This window comes from Musa acuminata, chromosome BXJ2-8 (assembly GCF_036884655.1).
Source record: "Musa acuminata AAA Group cultivar baxijiao chromosome BXJ2-8, Cavendish_Baxijiao_AAA, whole genome shotgun sequence".
Classification (NCBI taxonomy): Eukaryota; Viridiplantae; Streptophyta; class Magnoliopsida; order Zingiberales; family Musaceae; genus Musa; species Musa acuminata.
Genome location: NC_088345.1, coordinates 54,103,229 through 54,128,849, shown reverse-complemented (window position 1 = coordinate 54,128,849; position 25,621 = coordinate 54,103,229). Strand labels below are relative to the sequence as shown.

Sequence of the window (25,621 nt, the reverse complement as noted above, 5' to 3'; positions counted from 1 at the left end):
AGAGTTTGAGAGAGTGAACTGAGTTGAAAGAGAGGGGAGGAAAGGGTTTAGAAATCTTTTTCTAAGCCTCAAACAGTCAAATTAACTGTTTGAAATAGCGCAATCTCAGCCCTTGATCAGTAACAATCGAAATTCGACCATTATCGATCGGTACAAGTCGGTAATGGTCGGATTTCGACTATTACCGCCCGGTACAGGCCCTGTATCACCCGATACGAGGTCAAGTGACTGGTAACATACTAGTATGTACTGCTCGTATCGGGCGGTACACATCGGTACAACAAACCCTACTTTTTTTTTCCTTAGACGACCTCTCTCCCTGGTCTTCTCATCTCCCTTCAATCGTTATTGTCTCTCCATCCATCTTCTTGCATATCTTTTATTACCTTTTCTTCCTCTAGTCACCAAAATAAACAAGGGGAGAATAAACTAAATGTTGCAACAACAAAAAAAAAGAGTTTAAAAATTCAGAATATGATACAGAATGCACTCTTTCGAGATATACTTGGAAAATCAATGCATGATGTATGCCTAAAATAGTACAAAACGGGCGGTACATATCGATACACAGGCCAACCTATTTCGGGTGGTACACAAGAAAAGAGTTAGGTATCCATCGGTATGGGCGTGGGTGAGTATCAATCGACATGATCGAAAGTCATGTTGTTTAGATCGATATGGGTCGGTACTAGTCGGAATTTGACCAATATCGACCCAAATTGGATCAAGTTTGACCACAACAACTAAATTGACCATTGGGGCCTCTTTTGAGGCTTTAAATCCCCTCCTCCCCCCCTCACACACTCCCACTCACTCTTATTCACTCTCTCATTCTCACTCTTTTTCTCTTTTGGGGCTTTAATTCGGCTTATTCCTCCCTTTTTCACTCGCTCTCACTTCTCTTATGTTCACACTCTTTCTCACACTCTCACTTGTGATTAAAGTTCCTAATTAGGATCAAAAAAGGTATTACGAGGTAATCAATGAGATTGTTTATGGATGATTTGACATATGGCTTTATTTTGTTTGTGCCATATATATAAGTGGTAGGAATAATCATTGAAGTGCTTAATGCGATTTCTGCATAATTCTGCACATCAATAGTGCTCATGTTCTGAGAACAAAATAGGGACCAATAGCATTCAGACTATGTTTTAATAGGAATCTCACGTGCAAACATTTTACCTGAAGAAAATTTTATTTAACGCAATAGCAATATAGGTCTAATGAAACAAGCCCTATTATATTTTACAGTGTTTTCCTTTTCGAGTACCGGACCCAATTTGGCAATCTATTGGAATGGTAAGTATCGGCCTATACTGGTGTACCGGCACGGTACGTCGGTGCATTCTGGTGGTTCAGCGAGGAAGAAAAAGAGGGAGAAGTATAAGGGGCGTTGGAGGAACAAAAGAGGAAGAAGAGGGAAGAAGAGGAAGAAGGAAGAAAAAGAAGAAGAGGAAAAGAGCAGTGGTAGCGTACCTGGGAAGCAGTGATGACTGCTAGGCAACAACTTCGTCGAAGCGGCAGCGGTGACATCTTACGCGAGAAGAGGGCTCATGTTTGCGATGGTGAGGCGATGGAATCTTATGCGATGGTGACGCGGTAGCAATGGCGAAGTGGCGATGGTGAGGTGGCGGCATCTTTCGTGAGAAGAGGGCTTGTGTTCATGAGCCCTAATCTCTTTTTTTTTCATCTTTAACACTGATTTGGACAAGGTTCCCACCATTTCTTTGAATATTTTATTAATTTAACTAGACTGGCTGAAATGGGGTGGTCCATGTATCGACCCACTCTTTAATCCAAGCCCACCATGAGGTTCTGGGGTGCATATTGATGACTGACTGTGTAAATAACATTCTTGTCTTCATCACTTCATGGGAAACAAGAAACTAACTGTTCAAATCTGCAAATCCTATGTGCAGAAGAGAAGAGTAGCATCAAAATAATGATCTCCCAGTAAGATATTTTCTGAAACTCAATTTAATTAGTATGAGAGGTGACACTTAATATATGAAACTCAGAGTTAGTGGAACTCCAGAGAATAGGTATACAGAACATAGAGAAATCTATCTTTGAAGCTAATTTAGGAAGTTTGTGAAGAAAATGGTTGATTAATGAGCATTGGCTGTGAACCAGATTAGGAGCTGAGTTTCTCTAATGCATCATCAGTAGTTCTAGTTGAAACTGGAAAGAGAATGTACTGCAGAAAAAATGAAGTGTGTTAATAATATGCATGCTTGTGATTGGATCATATGTATGACTGAACAGTCTAAGCAATTTTCATGTAGAGATGGTTTATCCCTTGGCCCTTGCAACTGTCTATGTTCCAATTTAAAGCTAAATTTTAGCTAATCATACATTCTCACACCCAAATGCAAGTTATCTAAGAACATATGTGATTCTGTACTGTAATAACAATCAAACTGAGGTAGCATTCTGTGGGTCTTGAATGGCTAGCAACAAACTTCACTTGTATGCCTCCTCTTTGGTTGAATGTATCTTTAAGTCCTTCCATTTATAATCATTGATCCTTTTCCTCAGGCTCTAGGACCAGGATTTTCTCAGTTTGCTGAACCTGTATATCAAAGGTGCATTGGTCTTATCCAGATCCAACTATTGGCAAAGGTATTATTCATCTTTTCCTTTTTTGACAACTTATAGCTTATATTTTCATTATATATTAATTTGCTTCATATCCTTGATAACAGTAACAAGGTTTTATGGTCGTGTTTTTTGGCTTTTAGTTTGATATCTTTAGTCAATATTTTTCATGGAATGGAGACGAAGAATTTGGATTGGTGATTTTATTTTGATTGCCAACCGAAGACAAGTAACGGTTGAGATCGTAAAACAGAAAGCGAGATCGTAAAACAGAAAGCTTTAGAATTTGTTACGGACATAATACAAGAGCAAGCTGTAATATTGCAATGTTTTGGGGTCAAATTCTTGTTAATGAAATTATAATAAGAGAACATAGAGGTGAGTTTTTAGAGTAGTTTCCATAAGATGCTATTACTGTGTTTAGTTTGTCTGCGGCTCCGATAAATCTAATGTTTGAAGCCTTTAGTTGAAACCTCACATTCGGGTAACTATGTTAACGATGTTGAATGCTGGAGCTAACTCTTGTTCCTTTTAATACTAATGAAAAAGAAAAGTCTAATGACAAATAATTGGGTGGAATCCTTAAAAGGTTATACCCAAGTTTAAGTTGTAGCATCCTCTCATAAAGTCCCTTCATGAGTCTTTATTTTGACTTGATTTTCCCTCAATTCTTGGATTTAAAAGCAAGTTACGTGTCCATGGAAAATGAGACAACTACATAATTTGCAATGAATAAGCTTTTCTTCTGCCATTCACTTTTAGGCAAATATATATCTGTTTTGCTCTTTTCATATGCAAACATGCTCCTTTTGATATCATAAAGATTTAGGCTGATTTGAAACCACAAAACAGAAAAAAACATATTCAAACTATACATGGCAGACCTGGATTATTGTGTGAACTACTTTAATTTAGCAACCGATACGAAATTTGGCTTTTCAACATTAGTTTACTTGATCAAAATCCAATCAGTCCAAATCAAGGATTGTAATTTCGTACCGTACTTGAGTTTCGATCTCAGCTCGATATGATACAGTACAAGCGTACTGAGCGGTATGTTTTAGCGTATCACTCGATATATATATATATATAGGGAGAAGAAGCCGAGGAGAAGAGGTTTCTTCTCCCCGCATGGATAAGAAGTCGTCGATGACGCCGAGACCTCATCGCCTTAGACGAGGAGAAGGCGATATCTCATCTGCAGCGTCCGGCGAGGGAGGGTGGCAACAGATCAGGATCATCGAGGAAGAGCGGCGTCGGATCTTCAGGTTCTCCCTTTTCTTCTTGCTCTTCTTCCTTCTCCCTCAGCTAATACCGCTCGGTAGCGGGCGGCGACTATCGAAATCGACCGTTTTCAACTGATTTCGAGTGGTAACGGGGCGGAAACACCCTCAATCGATGGTACCGCTCGGTAGCAGGCGGTCCGTGTATCGGTCTACTGGCGGACTGGTATGTACCGTCCGGTACAGGCCGTATCATTCGAAATTAAAATCCTTGGTCTAAATATTAATTTTGTTTGTAGATACATGAACAAATATGAAAGTGAATTTTTCCCTTTTTCTCCTAAACTATAATCCTTACTTGTCTTTATATATGCACTCTAAGTCTATTCACAAAAGAAGAAATGATTTTAAAGGGAACATAAAATATAAAGATAACATGATTGTCTCTTATCATCTTTCTTTTCAAAATCTAATTATGTCTCGGTTGTAGGTTTTGCTTCAAATCACCTTTACTTGGGTAGCTAACCATAAACCTCAATATAAAAGTTGATTCTGGATAGATGAAGAAAAGGTTAGAACTTGTGAATTATGATGAATAGAAATTATTGATATCTTATATTCTAGCATGTAAAGATTCCAATAAAATTTTGAACCCCATCATGTTGGAATCAAATTAAATGATATTTTCTTTCAATTGAAAGGCAGCAGATGTCCAAAGAAATAGGACCTTCAAGAATGTTGTTTTTGTTTGTATAAGGTGCCAACCAACAAGTCATGAACATAGAGTAAATTATAAAAAAGGTTAACGAGGCTCCCAACGATGTGAGTTCTGAAGAGAGGCCGTTTCTAAGACACATTGCCTCCCAGATCATAAAGGTGCAATCTTAATACATTTAAGTTGAAAGAGCATAATGGGTGTAGTAAGTTATCATGAAATATCTAATGATATGGTTATTTTAAAAGCATAGCAACTTATAATGAATTATAAAGGAAGAATGGAGTTCATGGCAAGGATTTTAATTTTAAATGATACCGCCTAGCAGGCCGGTACGCGAACCGCCTGCTATCGGGCGATATCAGCTTGGCTGCAGTGAGGGAAGAAGAAGTGTCGAGAGAGAAGAGAGAGAATCGGGAGAACCTCGACGGTTTTCGATCTGGCACTGCCCTCCCTCAACGATCCCGATTCAGAAGGTAACGGAGAGGCGGCGGCTCGGCTTCTTCTTCGTCGCGTTCTTCGCAAATGCCGGAGACGCCTTCGTCGAACACGATGAGGAGAAGAAAAGGAAGTGACATTGCTGAGGCAACGTATGCCTCCTTTATATATATATATATATATATATATATATATATGACTGTACCATACTGTATCGAGTAAAGCTCGAAACACCGGTACGATACGAAATTACGAACCTTGGTTCTTGGATGGTTTCGCCTTCCAACTTACAATAGAGAAATCCATGGCCTTCAACTTAAAAATATGTGGAGAATGAGATGTTTTCATTTCCTTATTTAATAGAACCAAGGATTGCCTTGTCGTATTGACTAGTGGAATTGGTCATTGGGCGGATTGGTACATACCGATCAACACTGATTTTCAGAAAAAAAGATCAGAAAATGATCAATAAAAGTTTTTTTTTCTAATCTATTGGTATATAAATTATATTTAGATAAGAATAAAGTGTGTCTAAGCCATAAATGGATAGGTTATGAGGTGGAATAATTGAATTTATCTTTTCGAATATGTTGAGGAACAGCTTTGTCGCATGGGAAGAAGTTGCTTTCATTGATCTTGAATCATCCGATTAGGAACTTTAACCACAAGTAAGAGTGTGAGAAAGAGTGAGAACCAGAGCGAGAATAAGAGAGTAAGTGAGAGTGAAAGTGGGGGAAGAGAGGGGGATTTAAAGCCCCAAAAGTGGCCCCAACAGTCAATTTGACCATTGGAGTCAAAGTAGACCCGATTTGGGTTGGCATCAGTCAAATTCCAATTGGTAGCGACCCGTACCAATTGATACAGGATAGTTTTTTACTATATCGACCAATGCATTCCTTGTATCAACCGATATGGGGCCATATTTTAGTGTACTGTCCGAAATGGGCTGGTCAGCAAATCAGTTAACTAGTGGACTGGTACATGCCACTCATTTCGTACCGTTTCAGGCTGTATGTCAGATTTACTTTCTTTTCCCCTTTATAATTTAACTATAATGGTAAAAATTGGAAATGGATGAAATACAAAGAGAAATATAATACACATGTTATTATGCTTGGTTTGTGCAATTCATATATAATTCTTTACCTATGGCTGTGTTCAATTTCTGACTTTGTATTAATTATAGATATGAGGAAGTTGGTGTAACTTTAATCTTGGTTATCATTCTTATAGACAATCTACATTCCATGTATCTTATTTCTCTATATTTTTTGCAAAATTACCTTTTATTGTAGCTTACTTGCCTTCTCTTTATAATGGATAAGCCTTACTGGGAAAAAGACTAAATTTCAACCATCTAACTTTATCATAAAACATTACCCTCGGAGCAGAACATTAAAAAGGCCATATTTGCAAAGATCAACATTTTGGTCAATGTAATTAGGATTAGCAATGACTTCATATTATGCCATCTATTGTTCTTTTTTGGTGTAGCACGGGAGTTAAGTTTTAATGCCCAATAATACATTATAGTGGATGCATTAGTCATGCATGTTTTATATCTCGAGAGATCCATGTTAGTTTTAAGGGTTGCAAAGAGCTTTATTTTGGTGTTTTCTATGTGCATATTTTTAGTATAGTGCATTTTAAGGAAGGTAGCCTATTGGATAGTCCACTTGTGCTGGTGATTGTATCATCATAGATAAAGGTGTTGTCAAAAGGTCCATCTAATATGACAAGCTTTTGAATTAGATACATGTGTTGATTGTCAACATTGAACATACTTGAAATTTCTCTTCATTCATTAATTTATATTTCACTTATGATTATTATCTTATCTTTATTTCTCTCAAGAGAACAACTTCTGGAACATAGCCATATTGTCTATAATGATGACTAATATCATTCAATTACTTTGTGTTATGATAGTCGTCATCAAATCTTATTGAACAATGGGATTTAGTTTTAGTCACCCTGACATTTTTAGTGCTACAAAATTCAGGTTGACCATGTCACAGCTGGTGTCCAATATGATAAAGAGTTCATTGTCTGCTCGCTAGACCTTTTATCAGGGCTTGCTGAAGGTTTGGGTGGTGGGATAGAGAGCCTGGTATGTTTTTTGGCTAATTCTTTAGCAGTTTCCTCTTTTTGAACTTTAATTGTAAGCATGTTGCAGCAAAAAGATGTATATGCATATATTTGAAATAGATTAATTCTTCATTGATCTGTCCAGCATTTTGCATGTAACAGTGGAAGGGTAAATTACAGTCTACTTTTCTGTGGTTTGGCTCGATTTTAACTCATCAATCTATTGTTTAAGGTGACACCTAACCCAATAGTATTTTACACCAAGGAATTCAATTTCGGTTATTGACCCATGCAGGTCCATGGCTGGACTGGTTGTGGTCCAATACGTTCCATCATACCACGTGTTAGTACGTTGGAATACAGTTGGGGGAGGGAAAGGAGGGGAGGAAGAAGAAGAGAAAAGGGATTTTTAAAGATGTCCTTTTATATTATGATATAAGCCATAATCTTATAGTTATCAAATCTACCATAGTTTATGGCATAGAGAAACATGTTCCACCTTTTTTAGTGGCAGAGGAGGAAAGGGAGGGGCAGGACACATATTTCATGTTATTCTAAATGTTAAGCACAAATGGTTTATATTATTTATAAGTGGAATTAGAACAAATGCTGAATTCTACTTCAGATGAGATAACATTGTCCAGTGTTGTTTGTTAGGTTGCAAAGTCCAACTTGAGAGACCTTCTTTTACAATGTTGCATGGATCAGATAGCTGATATTCGGCAAAGTGCCTTTGCACTTCTGGGTGATCTTGCAAGAGTGAGTTTTCAAACTTTCAACTTTGCTGGTCATCATATGTTAGATTGTTCCCTCTTAATTATGTGTACTAAGATGTATTTAACTTTTGCAATAAGTCAGGTTTGTCCAGCCCACCTGCATCCTCGTCTAGCAGATTTCCTAAGTGTTGCAGCCGAACAACTGGTGGGAAATACATTATTGAAGGACAGAGAATAACCTATCTAATGTCCTTTCCTAACATAATTTTCTCATGGCAGAGTGCTGCTGCGGTTAAAGAAGCTGTGTCAGTGGCAAATAATGCTTGTTGGGCCATTGGAGAATTGGCTGTTCAGGTCAGTGCATATTGTGATACTAATCATCTAATTTTTATCTTATGGGTTCTGTCTAGAAAACTTGTGCTTATGTTCTGAAATTAAGAGAGGGGCTAGAAGTCATTTATCATCCTTTTGGATTAATATCAACGTAGAATTCTTTTTTGTGACAATAACATCAGAAACAACAAAGAGCCATAGTGTCCCACATATTTGGGGTCATCTACATGATTGGTGCTTGTGGCATGGAGGCATTTCAATAACTTTTGGGCATGGTATGTACATGCCAGGTGTCCTAGCCTATACAACCAGTAACTTGCCAACCCATGCCAATCCAGAATAGCATTGGACAATCTATAATGATATTATAAAAAACTCAGCATTTCCTTTCATGGACAGTGAGTAGAATTTTTTCACAGTTAGCCCCTGGTAGACCACTCCTGCTAGCCTGGAATTGCACTCTGCAAGCTGGACCAGTTCAGGACTGGTGTGGGTTGTGGACTCGTTGGTTGGCAACCTGGTTAAAGGCTGCAGGCTCAACTGACGCAGGCCAGGCCTGTTGTGTGCTGGTGCAGTCTTGGTCAGCAAGCTGGCCCAATTTAGGCCTTGGTTTAGGCTACTGGTTGAACGAGTATGGGTCTGGTTCAAAGCCAGGAGCTGGGCTAGTTTCCAGCATGGTCTAGGCTGTGGATTGGATTAGTTGTAACCCAGTCAAAGCTGCAGCACGTGCTGCACTTGGGTGCAGGCCAGTCCGTTGTGGCATGTCTACAAATGGGCCTTTTTGTTAACATCCTTGGAATAAAGAAGAATATCAAATCATTCCTTGCAAGAGGATACAAAGAAACAATATGATCAGAGATTAATTAACATCTCTATTGTCTTCAACAAAATAATTTTCTATGACATCAATATGCAAGACACAATGGAAGCATCACAAAAGAAAGGGGATTCTTATATCAGCATAACTGTACTTTGTATATATTCTTAGCTAAAACTTGTCTCCTATAATAACTTTACTGTCTTCGAATTAAAAGATGCATCAAGATAGAACAAACTGGTTGGTTTTAACATCATGATAAGGAAGCAAGAATACTTACAAGAAGGTTTAAAATAAAAAACACAAATAGTAGATACCTATCTCTTTCTGGTGATGCCACCACCATCTGCTACTCTTTCCCTTGCATTGGTCGGCTTCTAACTCTTTTATCTAAATAATTCCAACTTCAAATCGAATTAGGATAATCTTCCAAACTTAAAATCTTAATTACCAAAATACCCTTAGTAAAAATCTGGGCATAACAAATTCCATTACCGTGATCATCAGAAATTTCAACCATTTTAGTAGAGTAATTTTGGTGCAACATTTTTCACCATTTTGGCAGTTGTTTCATGGGGGAACATATTTAGCTGCAATAGATGATGTTTACGCTACAAGTATCACTTAAGCAAGGTCATGGTCCAAGGAATTTCCATTGGAGAAATTCCTGTATGTCTTGAACATATGGCGTGCTTTCAACTCAACTTGGCTGCTTATGTCGTTTCCTCTTCATTTTATTATTTACTTCCACTATATAAATGTATTTTTGTTGGTACATTATGGCATGTTGTTGTTGTATTATTATAAAATATATTCTGTTACAAGCAACAAAATCCAGATTGTGACATGTTTTTCAAATATATTGCTGGTTTAATTGTCATATATGTTGGAATTTTTTTGTTAAAACATTTTTATTGTTGGTTGTTCTCCATAATTATGCTATAAGTCTTACCAATATGTACTATTTTGTCCCTTACATAGTTGATACTAAGACTATGGAATAAAAAATACTTTTCTGTTCTTATGTCTTGCCCTGTGTTTTTTTTTTTTTTGCATAACTACTACTAGGTACATAAGTTTCTTTGCTCACTTAATTATTTAAACATATCTTGGACCACTTGGTAGAGCAGTTTACCAACTAACAAGTAGCACTTAAGGTGTACATTCTGGGCATTCCGTTATTGTTTATGGTAAAAAAAGATGCATAAAAAATGTGAGATGATGTTACTCCGTTTTCTTTCATTAAGCCATTTTCATTCTGGTCTATTTACTATTGTGTGAAAGTTGACATAAGCCGCAAAAATGTTGATCATAATTTACACTACCTTGTCAACACAGGAATAATGGCCATCTGATCAGATTCAGTAGCTTTTCTTTGATATTCTTAGATGTGTATGATTTTAAATAATGGTCCTTAATGCTGCTTCTGCTACCAAATTTCAGGTTCATCAAGAAATTGCTCCAGTTGTGTTAGCAGTAATATCATGTTTGGTCCCTATTCTCCAAAACGCAGAGGTGAGACGTTTACTCTATTCTGATTTATTATCATTTTTAGCTCAGTTTTTCTTCTGATTTTCTTGTTCAATCATAGGGTTTGAACAAGTCATTGCTGGAAAACAGTGCTATCACTCTTGGGAGGCTTGCCTGGGTTTGTCCGGAACTCATGGCACCACATGTGGAACACTTCATACAGTCATGGTGTACCACTTTATGCATGTAAAAATATCTCTGCTTTTCTAGAAAATGGCTTCTGTAGTTTGGTATGAATAAGTCATCTTATAGTTTTACCCTTTCTTTCAACCTTTAATACTAAGATGGAATTTTGTTTCCTTGAGCTGCATTTGTTTTGGAGTTTGTTAAATTATCTTAATCTGGCTGAGTAATTTTTTACTTTCTGTTTTGCTAAAGGATGGTTATCTGGTTTGGTAAAGAGAAAGGGAGGGTTTTTTTATCTACCATTTAGATGGGTTATGTTATGTTCTCCGGGTTAAACACTTCGGACCATGTCAATATAACTCTCAACTCTAGAGCATTTGGCATGTGAAACAAAAAACCAGCAACTTAAATTCTCTTTAACCCTAAATCAATCACAACCTTTATCTGACAATTTGCATCAATCATCTTATATTTTAATTATTTTTTATTACAAGGAATGAAATTTCTGGTGATGGACCCATGCCAGTCCATGGTCAAACTGACATAGGTCCAGTCCATGCCACTGTCTCGAGACGTTACATCGGCATGTACTTCTGGGACAAGTAGTAGGAGTAATAGGAGGAGAAGAGAAAGCGATTGAGGAAGAGTAGTCGTATGAGGAGTAGAATTACTAGAGTGTGGCAGGAAGGATGACGGCACAGAAGGTAGACGGGCTAGTAAGGATTCACAAGCGTTTTAGGGCAAAATAGTCTTGGTTCCCTTTTTAAAAAACCCATTCAACTGGACCATACGAAATTCAGTCCATGTCTTGGCACATGCCGAATGGACCGGTCTGGGCAAAAAATTAAATTTCTTGGACTATTGGAGATATTACTGCTAGGTCTCTAAAATGTACACATGTTAAGTGATGGTGGTTCTTATTATGTCATCTTATGCAATCTTCAAGAGAGAAATTTGTTGCTTGCTCTTTTGCTTACTCTCTTCCATCATGTGAAGACTGCTCATATTTGTAAAAGTTTCAAAATGCTATTACTGTTTTTTTCCTTTTGTTACCTAGGAAGTTTAATACATTCTCTGAAGTAGAACTTTGTCAGAATCATGTAAAAATGAATACATTCTTCCAAAATCTCTTTTTGGCTGATTTTATACATGTCTTCCTGGGATTTAGGTCCTTTTTTATCAAAAAGAGAATTTAAATTCTTATTACTGGAAACTATCTCACTGTTGGCATAGTCCTTTCCTACTCAGGCCTAGTGCCTCAGTTGCATGCCCAATCATGTGCTTTTCCAGTGCTGCTCTGCTACCTAAGTTTGTGGCATTGTACCATTTTTTAGAACTTGTTACTGCTTTGCATGGGTGGGAACAACTGCTCCACTGTATTAGCTGTAGCATCTCATTTTTTTAATTGGGAACTATATTTTAAACCTCATATGTTGAATATCATTCATGGTTTCTGTTTTTTGCTGACCAACATTGAACTTCATGTTTCTATTTTAAGTTTGAAACATTCATTTATTCCATGGAATTGAAGTAATATTTATTTATACTATCCTCAAATATTCTCTATTTTTTATTGAGAAGTCCAAAATGAAAAATAGATGCAGGTTGAGTTCCATCAAATGCTCATTTCCAACAACATGTGGTCTCGTTTGACAAGTTTTGGAAGTTTCTTTTGATGTAGAACTGTCTAGACTTAAAAGTAAAGTCGCGGCATGCCTGAGCTTCTATTTTTCTTGTTTTTTTATGTGTCCTTGGAGAGTATCAAGTAGCTTTTAGTACTTATTTGATGACAAATCTAAATTTTCTTCTGGAGTGAGCAGTGTCCCAGAAGTCCCAAGGGAATTAATCTATAATTTATCCAGGGATCTCTCCAAAACATGATAAATATCCTTAACTAACTATATGGTTATTTTCAAGTGTAAATTTCCATTGGTATTGAATCAAATATGCTTGGTTTTAGGCTGATGATGAGAGTGTTGCGATTCTTGTGACTTGTGAGATGTAGCATATGGTGATTCAAAGGAAAATAGCAACAAAGGGTGTATCGGAATCGTGCAGAAATTGCTTTTGAATTATTGATTACAGGAGATCCCTTATTTTAGTCAGAGGTAGACAGGTAATTAAGTGTCTGTAGTTTAAGGAGTGATATTGCCTGAATACATCTCCTTGGCAGGAAAATATCCTCAGAGGGATCCCCAGTATTTGAGAGATCAAACTATATGCTTGTTGTTGGTAGAGAATGCCAAATTCTAATAGAAGATTGTGCCGGGTAGTGGATTTGACTTTTTCTGGTTAGCTACATTTTTTGGGAAATTTCTTCTCACTGAAATCCATAAACTAGGATAATGCTTTCTTTGGGCTTCTGAATAATCATCTTGCTAATCTTCATAAAGAGGATATTCTAATTTCAATTTGCAACAAGTTCTCAGGAATACCCCTATAGTTCTGTTCTGTCCATTGTGCACAAGAAACACGAGAAAAACCTGTCTTAACCCTAATAATCAAGTGAACTTGTGTCGCCTTCCTTACTAAGTGCTAAATTTGTCAAGACTCTCATTTTTTGTGAAAAGAAAAGTTTGACTCCTCCAGAATATATTAAATTATTTAGACTCTGCATGGAAAGTGTGTTGATCTCCTGATGATATTGTAGAACATGCTTGTTATTAGATATTTCCAAAATATTGTAGAATATTTTGGATACAATGAAGTGGTTATTCCAAACTTCAAGTAGGTATAATAATTTTTTATAAAGCTGATAACTTAATTAGACAGACAATTGGCTTCCTTTACCTTCTCTTGATTTTCTTATAAAGATATTCTGTGCAGCATACGAGATGACTATGAAAAGGAGGATGCATTTCGTGGGCTTTGTGCAATTGTATGTCCAACTTTTTCTTCATCTCTTTTTCATTTTTCATGATGTTCATCAATAATGTTGACTTCAAATTGATTGTGGTATTTGTAGGTAAGAGTGAATCCTTCTGGCGTGGTGAGTTCGCTAGCTTACTTGTGTAAAGCTGTTGCTAGTTGGCATGTAAGGATCTCATACAAAATCTATAATGTCAAATCATAACTAGTTTTATCTACTGGCTGACTTCTGTTCTCTTTGTTTTGTAAGGAAATCCGTAGCCAGGATCTGCACAATGAGATTTGCCAAGTTTTGAATGGTTATAAACAGGTACAGATCATTCTTTTACATGACAATTACTTTGCATTTTTCCAAATTAACATTACAAATTGTACATTATCTTGTTAGATGCTTGGAGATGGAGCATGGAAACAGTGCATGTCCACACTAGATCCCCAAGCGGTGCAGAGATTGTCAAGGTTTGGAGTATAACATTAAATAAGGAGAGTATCTTCATTGGTCATCATATTTCTGTGTTGCATTTGAGACGGATGAAAACACAGTCTATTGGTTGGAAAAATGGTCATATAAACTGTGTGCATCGATGAGAATGTCTAGTGGTTGGAAGAATGATCCTATAAACTTTAAACCTTCAGGTTCAGATTTGTACCAGATTGTGTGCTTTAGATACCTTACAATGTTCCGATTCCAGAAATGGTCCAAAAGGATGAGGCCAGGTCAAAATCATACATGCTATATGGGTCCAAGGGGTTTTCTCTTGCTGGGCAGTTTGAGAGAGGGAGTTTAATCCCTTGTGCACTCATATATTGTTTTTTATAATGTTTCAGTGGGCTTGTGTTTATTTGTAACTCCACTGATTCCTTTGATGACATTCATCAATTTGGCAAAAGGTTTATAATGTATTTGTGGTCATTTATATGGATATTGTTTTCTCTGTAAGGTTAATATCCATTTTTGACGATCTGATGGTAATGACTCTTATCATCTTTTTTTTTTTTTTATTTCCTCCAACTCTCACGGATTGCTGCCTGATTCCATGAAAAATCTAGCCAAAATTCTCATCCACTCGGTGTACTTTTTTTCTTCTAACGGTGCAGTTTTTATTGATTAGAGTTGACTTGATTTATCTAAAACTATTGTCGTGTACAGATCTTGAAAAGATTGATGTATGCTATCTCAAATAATTTTGGGCATTCCTGATTGTGTTATTGCTGTGGTAATGATGCTACTTATTGCACTTCTTCAGTTAAAATTTCTAAAAGCTGTCCTATACAAATTCGCATGCACAGCAATCAATTGCATCAATTTTACTTCGATCCTCATTTTTCCTTATTGTCATCCATTGATATTATCTGACTTGTTGCAATCGAGTCGTGCGTCGCAATTCGGGTGAGTTGCAGAATCAGTATCCAACTACTGTTTGTCAATCCTCAAAACTCTTTTAATTCAATTCAATGACTAGCGCTTTTGAAATTTGAGGTAAATTTTCTCATTGCTAAATTAGTATGTCAATATAAGTAGTATTATTAGCAATCATCTATATTTCTTGATCATGGTTTGGTCGATAGGACTTGATTTATCAGCATCATTGCACATGTTGCCCGGAATTGTTATTAGCTCATCTGTTGTCATCACAGAAAATTGAGATCAACAATTTACTTGATCTTAAACCATATTTAACATCTACATCAGATATTTTAAGGTGCACAATTACCCACAATCAACCTAGACATCAAATTAGACTGTAAAATTAAGCTCTCGTCTTCCCTAATTTCTCCTACATTGGCTGTCCAACTCTTCAATTCTTTTAATTCAGTGGGTGACATCCAACTCCAGATTTCCTGTTTGGGCATGTGCAGGACTTTGGTCTCTTCACTCGCAGGTTTGGTGGGACCTCAGCTTATCTGGACAGGGCCCCGATGGCCCTACGAGCCGAAAAGAGACTGAACCCTGGCTGAGGCAGGACACAGATGCAACTCACCTTTAAATGTTCATCCAAAGATTATGATCTTGCCCCCCTTTCATTAGCATCTGTTCATAGAATCTATCTTGAGCACACAACCCAGTCTCCGGTGCTCGGTCACATCAGTCTCTGGTACCCGAGCTATGGTGAGTGAGCCGTGGTGCTCGATCACATCAGTCTCTAATGCACGAGCTACGGTGCTCGATCACATCAATCTCCAATGCCCGAGCTATGGTGCTCGATCACATCAGTCTCCAATGCCCAAGCCATAGAGTTTGGTCGCATCAGTCTTCAGTGCCCGAGCTATGGTGCTCGGTCACATCAGTAGTTAGCGCTTGAGCCATGGTGCTTGGTCACATCAGCCTCTAGCGATCGAGCCATAGTGCTCGGCCACATAAGTCTCTGAACCTAAGCTATGTCGCTTGACCACACCAGTTTTCAATGCTCAAGCACACTACTCGACCAATCATGTTGTCATTCGTCATTTGTCATTTGCTTCTGACCAGCCGAGCATCGATCGGTGATCAAGCCAACAATTCCCGTACGATAGCCGACTCACTCAGGCGAAAGCACCGAGACATGCCCCGAGCCCCTCCGAGGGGAGGGTTGAGCCCCGAGCATCAACCTGTGAAGTTGTACGAAGAACATTGGAAATCTTCTACTGCTGTGACGATTGATATCTCCATTGACGAGAAGCCTTTTGATGATGCAAGGCATCATGTGGTCGCAGTGCCCGTCCAAAGGCTGATCCAAGAGCAGGTGGCCTCCCTAACAAATTTGGGGATGGAGGAGCTAGGAAACGATAAAAATAAAACACTACGATGCAATTAACAAAAATCCTTTCGATCAAGAAAACCGATATAGTATTTAAAATAAAAGGATTGATATAGAACACTTACAAGATATTTTCAATTGTATTGTGCTTCTATCTTGCTTCATGTACTACGATCCTATTTATAGGACCTAGTGGTAACTATCTCACTCCACCATATCACTCATGATTGAGGTAATTATAAGAACTATTCTATAACTTCTAGATCATGAGCCACTTCTTAAATCATGTATAACACTATCCGATAACTATTATGAATCAATTCTCAACAAAATCTCCATCGATACGTCCAGCTTTGTAGCCCATTATAGACTCGAAGAACAGCCTCTCAGCGCTGTAGCTTGCTCGATTCACAGCAACACCGGCAACAGACCTCGCCGTCCCGTTTCATCCGACGACGAAGGATTTGGTGAAGTTCCCGTTTCATCCTCGTCCCGGAGAGACGAAGCATGTATGACATCTCTCTTAGTTTGGTGATCTGTGAACAAAAGAGTGGCACAACGCTGTGACCACCCTGCTGACGTAAACACACACCTTTGCCTCACCCATCGCTCCGCCCCTGAACCAAACGCAGCATCGACCGTGAGTTGGCCCAGAAGACGCCAAATATGCCCAGTGCGCTATGCTGCACGCAGAAGGAAACGTATGCTGCCTCCCCCCCCCCCCCCCCCGCCTCTCTCCCTCTCTCTCTCTCTCTCCAGTGGGTCCCATCTGTTTCTTCCTCGATGGACCTACCAAAATGGCCTTCCACTGGTCTCTTCCCACGAGAGCGGGAGATAGAGAGAGAGAGAGAGGGAGGAGAGGTCATTTATGCCTAACTTTATGTAGTGATCTGATGAGCGAGTTACGGAAAAGAAAGGGGGATGGAAGGCAATAAATTGAAAGGTCGGGCAAAAGATACGGCAGAGATGAGGTTGTGGTACGGGGAGGATACGCTGCAGCACGCCGCAGCAGAAGGCAGCTGACAACGCCACTACCATCATAATAGCATCGCTTTGCCACAGACCTTATTAAGACAACGAGACCAGCGAGCAGATTAGCAATGGGAACTCCAAGCTTCTCATTATGCGCTGCCTACGGAAGCCACCAACATCTCTCTCTATACATGTATCCATCCGTATGTAGCTGCACGGAGTAGGCACAATATACTGTATTGAACGTTTAGGAGTAGGCCATAATGATTACAGCCAGCTCAAAGATAATTAAACATTTCCAAATCGAAGATATTAATTGCTGACACTGTGAGCAGGTGTGCGTGCTTTAAAGTGCCGCAGGAAGAACCAACATCAAAGAAAAGTAGCCGTTACAAATAAAAGCCTGCTTTGGCTATGCTGTCCGTATCCCTACTACTTCCTTTCCATGGGGCTTATGGCCTCGTTTTGGAGGAAGGAAGGAAGAGTCAGGTCTTTTCTTGTTTCCTTGCTAACAGCACATCATCAGCGTAATGGTCTCCCATTTGGCAAGCATTAGCCAAGCCATACTGCTGCTGCTCTGTTGGATTTGGGTGATGTAGTAGTTTGATGGGGGAGGAGGAGAAGATGGAGACAGGGGTGGAGATGGAGGAGCACAAGGTTGCCGTGGAGGAGGAGGAAGAGGAGGTTCAGGCGCAGGTCTATCCTGCTCCGCTACATTCCCATGAGGAGGTCGTGAGGGATAAGCTGGCCTTCATGGAGAGCCTACGCCGGTTCCACTCCTCCATGAGCACCAAGTTCATGTACGCGGCCCTGTTCTCAAGTTTCCCGACGCTTACTTCTCTTTATTGGTTGTTTGATGAAGCATCTTCTGTGGTGGGAAAGGATTCCTGTGATTGGAGGGAGGGAGCTGGACTTGCATCTCTTGTACGTCGAAGTGACTCAAAGGGGTGGCCTGGCAAAGGTTGTATTACTTGTATTACCATTTCATCGTATGCAGTTTGGTCTATTCGTGTAATCGATCGATAATCCATCGGTGGAAGCAGGTGATCGAGGAGAAGAAATGGAGGGAGGTCATCGCGGCGTTCAAGTTCCCCCCCACCACCACCAGTGCTTCCTTTGTACTGAGGAGATACTACCTGAGCTTGCTCCACCACTACGAGCAGGTCTACTACTTCCGTGCCCAGGGCGGTCTGATCCCCCCGGCAGGTGAGACGATCGATCGTTGTTGTCACCTGTTCTTGTGTGTTCGATCCTTTTTGTGAACGCAATGGAATGCGTCGTGCATTGCAAACACGATGCTGATGGCGTATCGCGAGTGGTGCGTGCAGCTTCGTCGCAGACCAGGACGCCTCCTGGCAAGCTCGAACGCGGCGTGGTCGTCCCCGACTCGACCATGCAGACATCCAAGACTCGGAAAAGACCCCTTCCCGAACCACAAAACAGAGGTGAAGTCGCTTTGAACTCTCTCTTCTTTCTTTCTTTTGGATGGATGATATCATCATCATCATCATCGATGACCGGAACTTTCTGCTGATTGTTTCATGAGATCATATGAGCACTGGCAAATCCACAAGCAATTTAAGAGGTTGCACTTGGCCCCTCTTCATCATGGAACTCACCGGTAGTGAATGTTTCTCATCAACCTTGAGCAAAAGAGATTCGTCACCTTCTCTTCCTCCCCAGCTAACAACCTGTCATATATGCACGGGCCGCCAGTGCCCATCGGTGCATCCAAAGGTCGGAATCTTGTGTGCTGCTGAATCCATGTCCTGAGCCCATCTGCATTCTGCAAAGAGATGGGCAAATGTCCTATATCCATCAACTCGATCACAGAGCAGCGAGAGAGGGTTCACCTACGTGTCCCTAGCATCTCAAAACATTCCCGAATGCCTACATAAACGATGGATGCTCGGAAATGACTGAACACTAAAGGCATTTGTCTTGTCTTGGGCGGTAGTCCGTCGATATGTTGTTCGGAGTAGATTCCCTGGGTTTTGGATTGTCTGGGAACAGACTTGTTGCAGCGGGAGCAGTATGTGCTGAACAGTGGGTATAAGTCTGATTACTTTTCATTAGTGGCCCGATGATGGTTTGTACAGGAAGGCCATCCATCAATGTCCCAATCGCCTCCCAAGTTCTTCATCATGGTGCTATGAATTGCTGCACCTACAACATCGTCCTTGTTTAGTTAGTCTCAGTTTAAGCTTAAAGATCGATCATTACCAACTGCACATTATGAATACATTGCATGTTTGGTTCTCACAGGACCCTACAATTTCACAGTCACGGGATCCATCGATGGGAAGTTCGAGTACGGTTACATGGTCACCGTGAAGATTGGCTCCGATACCCTGCGAGGCGTGCTTTACCATGTACACCAGCCTTCGGCGTCCTCTTCTACTCTGGCAAAAGCACCGCCGGAGACTGCAAATGCACCAAGTAGCAGCGCCGTGACCAGAACGAGGCTCAGGCGGCGAAGGCGTTGCAGGCACCGCGACCCTGCCCACCCCAAACCAAACAGGAGCGCCTACAACTTCTTCTTCGCTGAGAAGCACTCCAAGCTGAAGGCTCTCTACCCTCACCGGGAAAGAGAGTTCAGTAAGATGATAGGGGAGTCCTGGAACAAGCTCAGCTTAGAGGAAAGAACGGTGTGATTCCTCCGTTGTCGTGGTACCATAGCCTGTGCTGATCTTTCCTATCACGAGTACCTAACTTGCTTCTTGACTTCTTTCCCAGGTGTATCAGGACTATGGACAAAAGGACAAAGAGAGATACAAGAGAGAGATGCAGGAGTACAAGGAAAAGCTGAAGCTTGTTCAGCCCGAGGAAGTGGGGAGGCCTGAGCCTGAGCCTGAGCCTGAGCCTGAGCCTGAGCCATCGGAGGTTGTAACCGGGGAGGTTGAATGACTCTTGTTTCTGGCAGGCAGCAGCAGGTCTTTGAGAGATCAGCAGATGGTTCTTATGTAAACTTAAACAAAGTTCGTAGCCGTAGTTTGTGGATGAGAAAAGATGAATGATCACAAATCCAGGCAGGTTTCATATGAGCACTAATATTTCAGCTGTGATCTGCTACCTGCGCTGCTTTACTTCTTCCTAATTGTTCCTCTCATGCAGGTGATATGACCGAAACAATTTGACGCTAATAAGACATTATCCTAGCAACTTAAATCTAGCTACTCAACACCAAATTAGTGGTGAATGGCAAAGACATTTTGATCATTAACAACAACAGAGAACCACTGTGGGGATCACACAAGGTAAGAGGGACTCATCTGCATGGAACATCTGGAAAGTATTTTCTATGCACAAATTTATACAGGATGTTCCTGACACGGGTTCTCACATTAAAGCATTCCTGCCAGAGAACTCATCTACATGGATCTTATTACGTTTCAAGGTAGCTTCCAAGGACAAAGCTACATTGAAGCATCTGTTCACTAAAAGGCCCAAGACAAACCATGCGTCTGGAACAATGAAATCTCCTCGTGCTACCGTTCGGTGGGGAGCCTGTTCTGAACCCACGCAGAGTAGCCGCCTGCTATGTCCGTGATGCCGGTAAAACCCTGTGCAAATTGAATTGCCTCATTTATGACATATTAATCACTATGTATCACAATCAATATATCCACAATGATCCTCTGCAAGAGTGATTTAATATCTTCAAAATTTTAGGAGGCTGAATCACTACTTACAGCAGAGGTAAGTTCAGCTGCAGCCATCAGTGATCTTTTCCCACTACGGCATCCCTGAGAAAGAAATGACAGTCCTCCATCAGAAACATTTAGAGCGATAGTCTCACAAAGCAGAACAAATTCTAAAAGTCTAATGAGAGAGATCTCACGATAATTATCTCGTCATCCTTCCCGAACACCGAGGAAACTTCAACCAAGAAGTTGGGATTCTTCGTCATCCCTGCGGAAAAAATGCCAGCAAAAACTCATCAAAACGCCAAGCATGAAACAACAGTTTAACTCGACCGGCATATCATATGCATGCATATATTGATTACCGGATCCAACTTTTAGCACGTAAGGGATGTTGATAGCTCCGGTCGCATGGCCAGCGTTGAATTCATCCACCGTCCTGTCAAACCATGCCAAAATATAGAAGATCTGTTGGGTGAATACAATTCAAAGGTGACCTTTGCGATGGGTCTCTAAAATAAGACCTTCATAAGCTATAACAAAGACGAAATCTATCAATAAATTAACTGTCGAATGATCTACCTAACATCGAGATAGTGATGTCCAGCCTGAAGCAGCTCGTGGGCAACCCGAACCGGCACCGATGTCGGCACAACTCTTGCTTGATTCCAGTAAGTGGCGGTGGAGCCGATTCCATGTCTATAATATCCTCGCCAGATGAAACCCCCCCACCATGTACAAGTAAAAGGAAAAGTTATGGAAAGGAAGACACAGTACCTGAAGAAGCTCGGACGCTTGTTTGAAGACTCTTGTTGATATCCGGCCTGCAACTTTGACGCAGGGATGAAGGTTTTCAGCGATGGAAGAGATCTGCGAGTTCTGTTAAAGAGTACGGTAAGCGTGGCGTTGCGGAAGAAAGAACTACTACTCAGTAAAACAACATCTATAACTATGTTCCTGCCCGGATCGGCATGCAGATGAAGAGATAAAGCGGCTGGCCGACCTTCTAATCGAAGGAAGAGTGGGGAAGAAGGGGGTGGAGACGCCGGCGAAGGAAGCCATTGTGGTCGATCTCAGCTGTGGGTTGAGCGTGGGATGGATCGTTGGTGATCGTTGTGGTCGATCTTAAGCTACTTCGGAAGCAGAGGAAGGGTGTCTTATAAACGCGTCGGGTGGAGAAACGGATTGTTACAAACGGGAGAGGATGACACGTATGTCTGCAGTAAGCAAGATTTGGGATTATAATGAGAATGATTCTCTTACATGCTCCCCAATCCCCCGATAACGAACCTGACATGTTACACGATGGGCTTCTTGAGGGACCCGCCATACGAAGGGAGATGACCAATTAAAAGACAGGTGGAATTCACGAGTAGGTTGCGAGAGGGTTGGGAGAGTTATATCTGTTGCGGAAATTGGATGGGGCGGACAACTCAGACCGTGGTGGGTTCGTAATTATCCTCGGGTAGGGATGGGGATGGGAGTGGCGACGTAGATGGGGACGTTTGATTTTGGTTGTGGGAATCACAAGGACGAGGAAGCGTCCACGTGCCCGCTTCTTGCCTTTCGCCAACGGCTGAGACGATAAAGCAACGCAGCCATTCTTACAACAGTGAGAGAGTACTAAACATGTTGTTACAGAGTCTATGTTATCATATTAGACTTCGATCAATATAAAATCACTTATAATTCAAATTTACCAACGCCACATAAATGTTTTATTTAAATGTTCTATTGACAACATGTTACATATTAACGACTCTCATTCAATCATGTAAATATCTAACTACACATTGCAGGAAAGGTCGTGCAAGTATCTCGATCTGCCACGTCACAACTTATCTCACGAGAGGCGATAGCCGTTTACCCGCGAAGTGAAACACGATAAAAGAAGATGCCTTACGCCTCACCGCCCCCTCCGCTAGCCTCTGTATTGGCTCCTCTGTGGCTCATCTTCCCCTGTTTCGAGATCTCCTTCAGCCTGTCACTTGCGAAAAGATTGCCTGTCTTCGGTCCGAGGAAGGCGTCGGAACGTACGTCATCAAGTCGGATTACTACGACGATCCGCTGGATATTAGGGGCCATCATCGACAGGGCCGTGTTGTCCTCCGACGCCACCCTCGATCGGGACTTCGTGACCGTCAGTCTTCTTCGAGTGCGAGCACACGAGGTGCGCGACGTGCCGCCCCGGCGACAGGTCGTGGACGTCAAACATCCACACCCCAGTCTCAGACGTGGAGTGGACGCACCCCGAAGCGCAATTCTCGATCCTGCTCATCGACATCGCGCCCTACGGCGAGCGGAGGTCGTGCGCCGTCCATGGTGACGACGAGAGTTTGGCCCTTTTCGAAGTCGGCCTTTAACGGCTTGCATTATGTTGGTTGTCGATTCATAAATTGTGTGAACAGAGTTCACAAGACATTCCTAGAATGATTCGCTTGCATGTAAGAACAGATCAATCATACCACTTGCGGAAGAGTCGATTCATTCTGTTATGATAACAGTTTCTTGCACAACAACCCCCACCGTAACAACCCAAGAAGACTACAACGGAACTAAAGAACGGGAAGAGATGCATTTCCGCTGGATGATATATATAGAGAGATGTGGATGGCGAGGGGAAGTGAAGATGGCCGGCGCCATCACCAGAAGAGCGATGTGGGCAGGCCTTTACGCACATCTCGTCAACATCACCTCTAAATTCCTAAGGAGCGCCGCCGACTTTCTTCGCTTCCGTTCCGTCTGTAGATCGTGGCGCTCCGCCCTTCCCCTTTCTCGATGCCATCTCCCCCCTCAGCTTCCCATCCTCCTCGTCATCAGCGCCTTCGAGGATTGGATCACTTTCCGCCTCACCGGCGACTCCGCCGGACACTGTTGCAGGACTGGTATATTTGCCTACATCTCCTGCCTTGGCTCCTCTTACGGGTGGCTCATCCTCTTCCACGAGGGCTCCAAAGAGGTCTCCCTGTTCAACCCCTATACCGCCGAGGCGATTCCACTCCCCAGTCTTACCCCTCTCCTTGACAAGATAGAGCAGGAGAACGGAAATAAGCCCGACGATGGCGCCACCGTAGAACATGCCCTCTTGTCCTCCGACCCCACCTTACATCGGGACTTCGTGGTGATCGTCTTCCTCGAGGCCGTGCATCTTAGATGCGTTACATGCCGGCCAGGGGAGAGATCGTGGACGGCAAACCCCAACTCCATTTTCTTGGACCTCCGGTTAACGATCCCGGGAGAGGACCTTTCGTTCCCGATGATGGAGGTCGTGCCTTACGGCGAGGGTAGGCTTTGCGCGATCTATGGTGACAACAGGTACTGGGCGGTGTTGGGCGTCGACCCAGGGCCACCGGGGAGGGTAAAGGTCACAGCATGGGGTCGCCTTCCCTCGTGCGTGCCGCACACTATTCCCTCCGCCCTGGTTCCGTCGGCCGGAGAGCTGCTGCTGGTCACCTGGTGCCACGAGAGAACCGCAAATGCGACGAGGGACCTCATCTTACGCGTCTTCAGGTTCGACCCAGGAGAAATGGGCAGGGAGGCGGTGGCCTCGGAAGTGGAAGACATCGGCGATCGCATGCTGTTCCTGGGGAAGAGCCACTCCGTGTCCGTCGCAGCCCGAGACTTCACCGGGTTCCAGGGGAACGCGATCTACTACGTTGATTATGAGTTGATTCTGGGAAAGATGATGACGGCTCTCTGCGTATTCCGCTTGAGAAGTAGTGAAACCGCATACGTTTTCGAATCGAACTTGCTGCGGTTCACCGCCTGGTGGGCGTCCGCAAACCTTCGCAGCTACAACGGAAGTCTTCGTGGTTACAACTAGCGATGGCTACGCCCTTCTCTCTTCCAGGTACCATTCCTTTCATCGTCAAACCTCGTGATACACTATTGTTGTCAAGGACAAGTCGATCATCTTGAAGTTGAGGGCCAAAGCCTCCTCTGTCCTACGAGTACTACTATTCTAGTACAAGAAACACCAGTTCGGAACAACCTCGCCTCCCAATTCCGGACGAACTCCAGTACAAGATTCCATATCATTCTTTGTCTGTTTCCTTTGAACATTTTCTTCTACGGGGAAAATCTTGGCAATGATCCTCGCTCTCAGCCCCCCTTCATCCTCATCCTCTTCCCATGGCAACCAAGAATCCGCTCCTCTCGCCTCGCCAATGTGTCTAATTCGTTGATGAAGCGGAGACCGAGGCCATCGTTGACAAGGCTAGATGATCCTTCGACCCAGTCCTCGATCGGGACTTTATTACGATCATCTTCATGTATTGCCCAGGGGCGGATCTCTCGTAAAGATCCTCTCGTGCTCGTATCTCCCTTTCCTTTTCGACATTATATAGTACGATTGGAGGAAGTTGTGTGCCGATGGACACGGAGAGCGATGCTTATCGCATACAACATCTCCCTTCCCTACTCGACATTATATATATAGTACGACTGGCGGAGGTTGTGCGCCGTTGCTACCATCGCTTGGTGGTCCGACCCGAGATGGATAGGAAGAGCGATGCTTATCGCGTAGAACATCATGTCGCCCTGTGTCCCCCCCGGTATTCATTACACCTACATATGTTTATTTCACGTACATGGTTGCATCTGCTTTGCTTGTGGTCACTCGGTTTTGATAGGAATAATAGTGACACAATCATTGACATACTGACTCATCCAAAAACTCATGCAGGTGAAAGAACCCACGTAGTGGTCGTCCCCACCCCTTCCCCCTCCCCGCCCCCCGCCCCCAAACAATACCCCTGTAGTCGTTGACGGCAAGCCATAGAGAATTGTACCCATCGACCGTCTAACGCCTGG

The 25,621-nt window shown here is 41.9% G+C and overlaps 4 protein-coding genes across 7 annotated transcripts in view; 3 read left to right on the top strand and 1 right to left on the bottom strand.

Annotated features, from left to right (window-relative positions):
- The window catches only part of LOC135620340 (transportin-1-like), a 38,006-nt gene extending 23,632 nt beyond the window's left edge, over positions 1-14,374 (top strand). For 2 of the 4 annotated variants that reach the window (XM_065123239.1, XM_065123240.1), the window contains exons 19-29: positions 2,542-2,625; positions 6,980-7,087; positions 7,723-7,824; positions 7,924-7,986; positions 8,061-8,135; positions 10,375-10,446; positions 10,523-10,647; positions 13,414-13,465; positions 13,553-13,621; positions 13,706-13,765; positions 13,844-14,374. In XM_065123239.1, the coding sequence (XP_064979311.1) occupies positions 2,542-2,625; positions 6,980-7,087; positions 7,723-7,824; positions 7,924-7,986; positions 8,061-8,135; positions 10,375-10,446; positions 10,523-10,647; positions 13,414-13,465; positions 13,553-13,621; positions 13,706-13,765; positions 13,844-13,927 (894 nt within the window). In that variant the 3' untranslated portion in view covers positions 13,928-14,374. Of the gene's footprint in view, positions 1-2,541; positions 2,626-6,979; positions 7,088-7,722; positions 7,825-7,923; positions 7,987-8,060; positions 8,136-10,374; positions 10,447-10,522; positions 10,692-13,413; positions 13,466-13,552; positions 13,622-13,705; positions 13,766-13,843 lie in introns of those variants that run through there. The other 2 variants (XM_065123241.1, XR_010489694.1) reach the window with 2 other exon arrangements.
- A 3,039-nt stretch (positions 14,375-17,413) lies between these two features.
- On the top strand, positions 17,414-20,206 carry LOC103995543 (high mobility group B protein 9). Its single transcript, XM_009416147.3, has 6 exons — positions 17,414-17,965; positions 18,048-18,126; positions 18,209-18,371; positions 18,494-18,610; positions 19,431-19,813; positions 19,902-20,206. Exons 1-6 carry the CDS (start codon positions 17,772-17,774, stop codon positions 20,070-20,072), a joined length of 1,107 nt encoding a protein of 368 aa, XP_009414422.2. The 5' UTR covers positions 17,414-17,771; the 3' UTR covers positions 20,073-20,206.
- Positions 20,207-20,438: 232 nt separating this feature from the next.
- Positions 20,439-21,970, bottom strand: LOC103995544 (thiosulfate sulfurtransferase 16, chloroplastic-like). The gene is made up of 7 exons (XM_009416148.3): positions 21,813-21,970; positions 21,587-21,688; positions 21,392-21,508; positions 21,175-21,248; positions 21,007-21,077; positions 20,858-20,911; positions 20,439-20,728 (listed from the first exon to the last, which is right to left on the bottom strand). The coding sequence occupies exons 1-7, from the start codon at positions 21,869-21,871 to the stop codon at positions 20,654-20,656; spliced, it is 552 nt and encodes a 183-aa protein (XP_009414423.2). The 5' UTR covers positions 21,872-21,970; the 3' UTR covers positions 20,439-20,653.
- A 1,468-nt stretch (positions 21,971-23,438) lies between these two features.
- LOC135620457 (F-box protein At2g26160-like) lies at positions 23,439-24,632 on the top strand. Its single transcript, XM_065123383.1, has one exon. It carries the CDS (start codon positions 23,439-23,441, stop codon positions 24,630-24,632), a length of 1,194 nt encoding a protein of 397 aa, XP_064979455.1.
- The last annotated feature ends 989 nt before the right edge of the window (positions 24,633-25,621 follow it).

What these genes read in the sequence shown, in the direction of transcription:
- LOC103995543 (XM_009416147.3), top strand. Translation starts at nt 17,772, where the DNA reads ATGGGGGAGGAGGAGAAGATGGAGACAGGGGTGGAGATGGAGGAGCAC. An exon ending in CGGTCTGATCCCCCCGGCAG is followed by an intron (nt 18,372 to 18,493) that starts GTGAGACGATCG and finishes TGGTGCGTGCAG; the next exon opens with CTTCGTCGCAGACCAGGACG. An exon ending in TCAGCTTAGAGGAAAGAACG is followed by an intron (nt 19,814 to 19,901) that starts GTGTGATTCCTC and finishes CTTCTTTCCCAG; the next exon opens with GTGTATCAGGACTATGGACA.
- LOC103995544 (XM_009416148.3), bottom strand. Translation starts at nt 21,871, where the DNA reads ATGGCTTCCTTCGCCGGCGTCTCCACCCCCTTCTTCCCCACTCTTCCT. An exon ending in ACTCTTCCTTCGATTAGAAG is followed by an intron (nt 21,689 to 21,812) that starts GTCGGCCAGCCG and finishes ACTCTTTAACAG; the next exon opens with AACTCGCAGATCTCTTCCAT. An exon ending in CGTGCTAAAAGTTGGATCCG is followed by an intron (nt 21,078 to 21,174) that starts GTAATCAATATA and finishes TTTTTTCCGCAG; the next exon opens with GGATGACGAAGAATCCCAAC.
- LOC135620457 (XM_065123383.1), top strand. Translation starts at nt 23,439, where the DNA reads ATGGCCGGCGCCATCACCAGAAGAGCGATGTGGGCAGGCCTTTACGCA.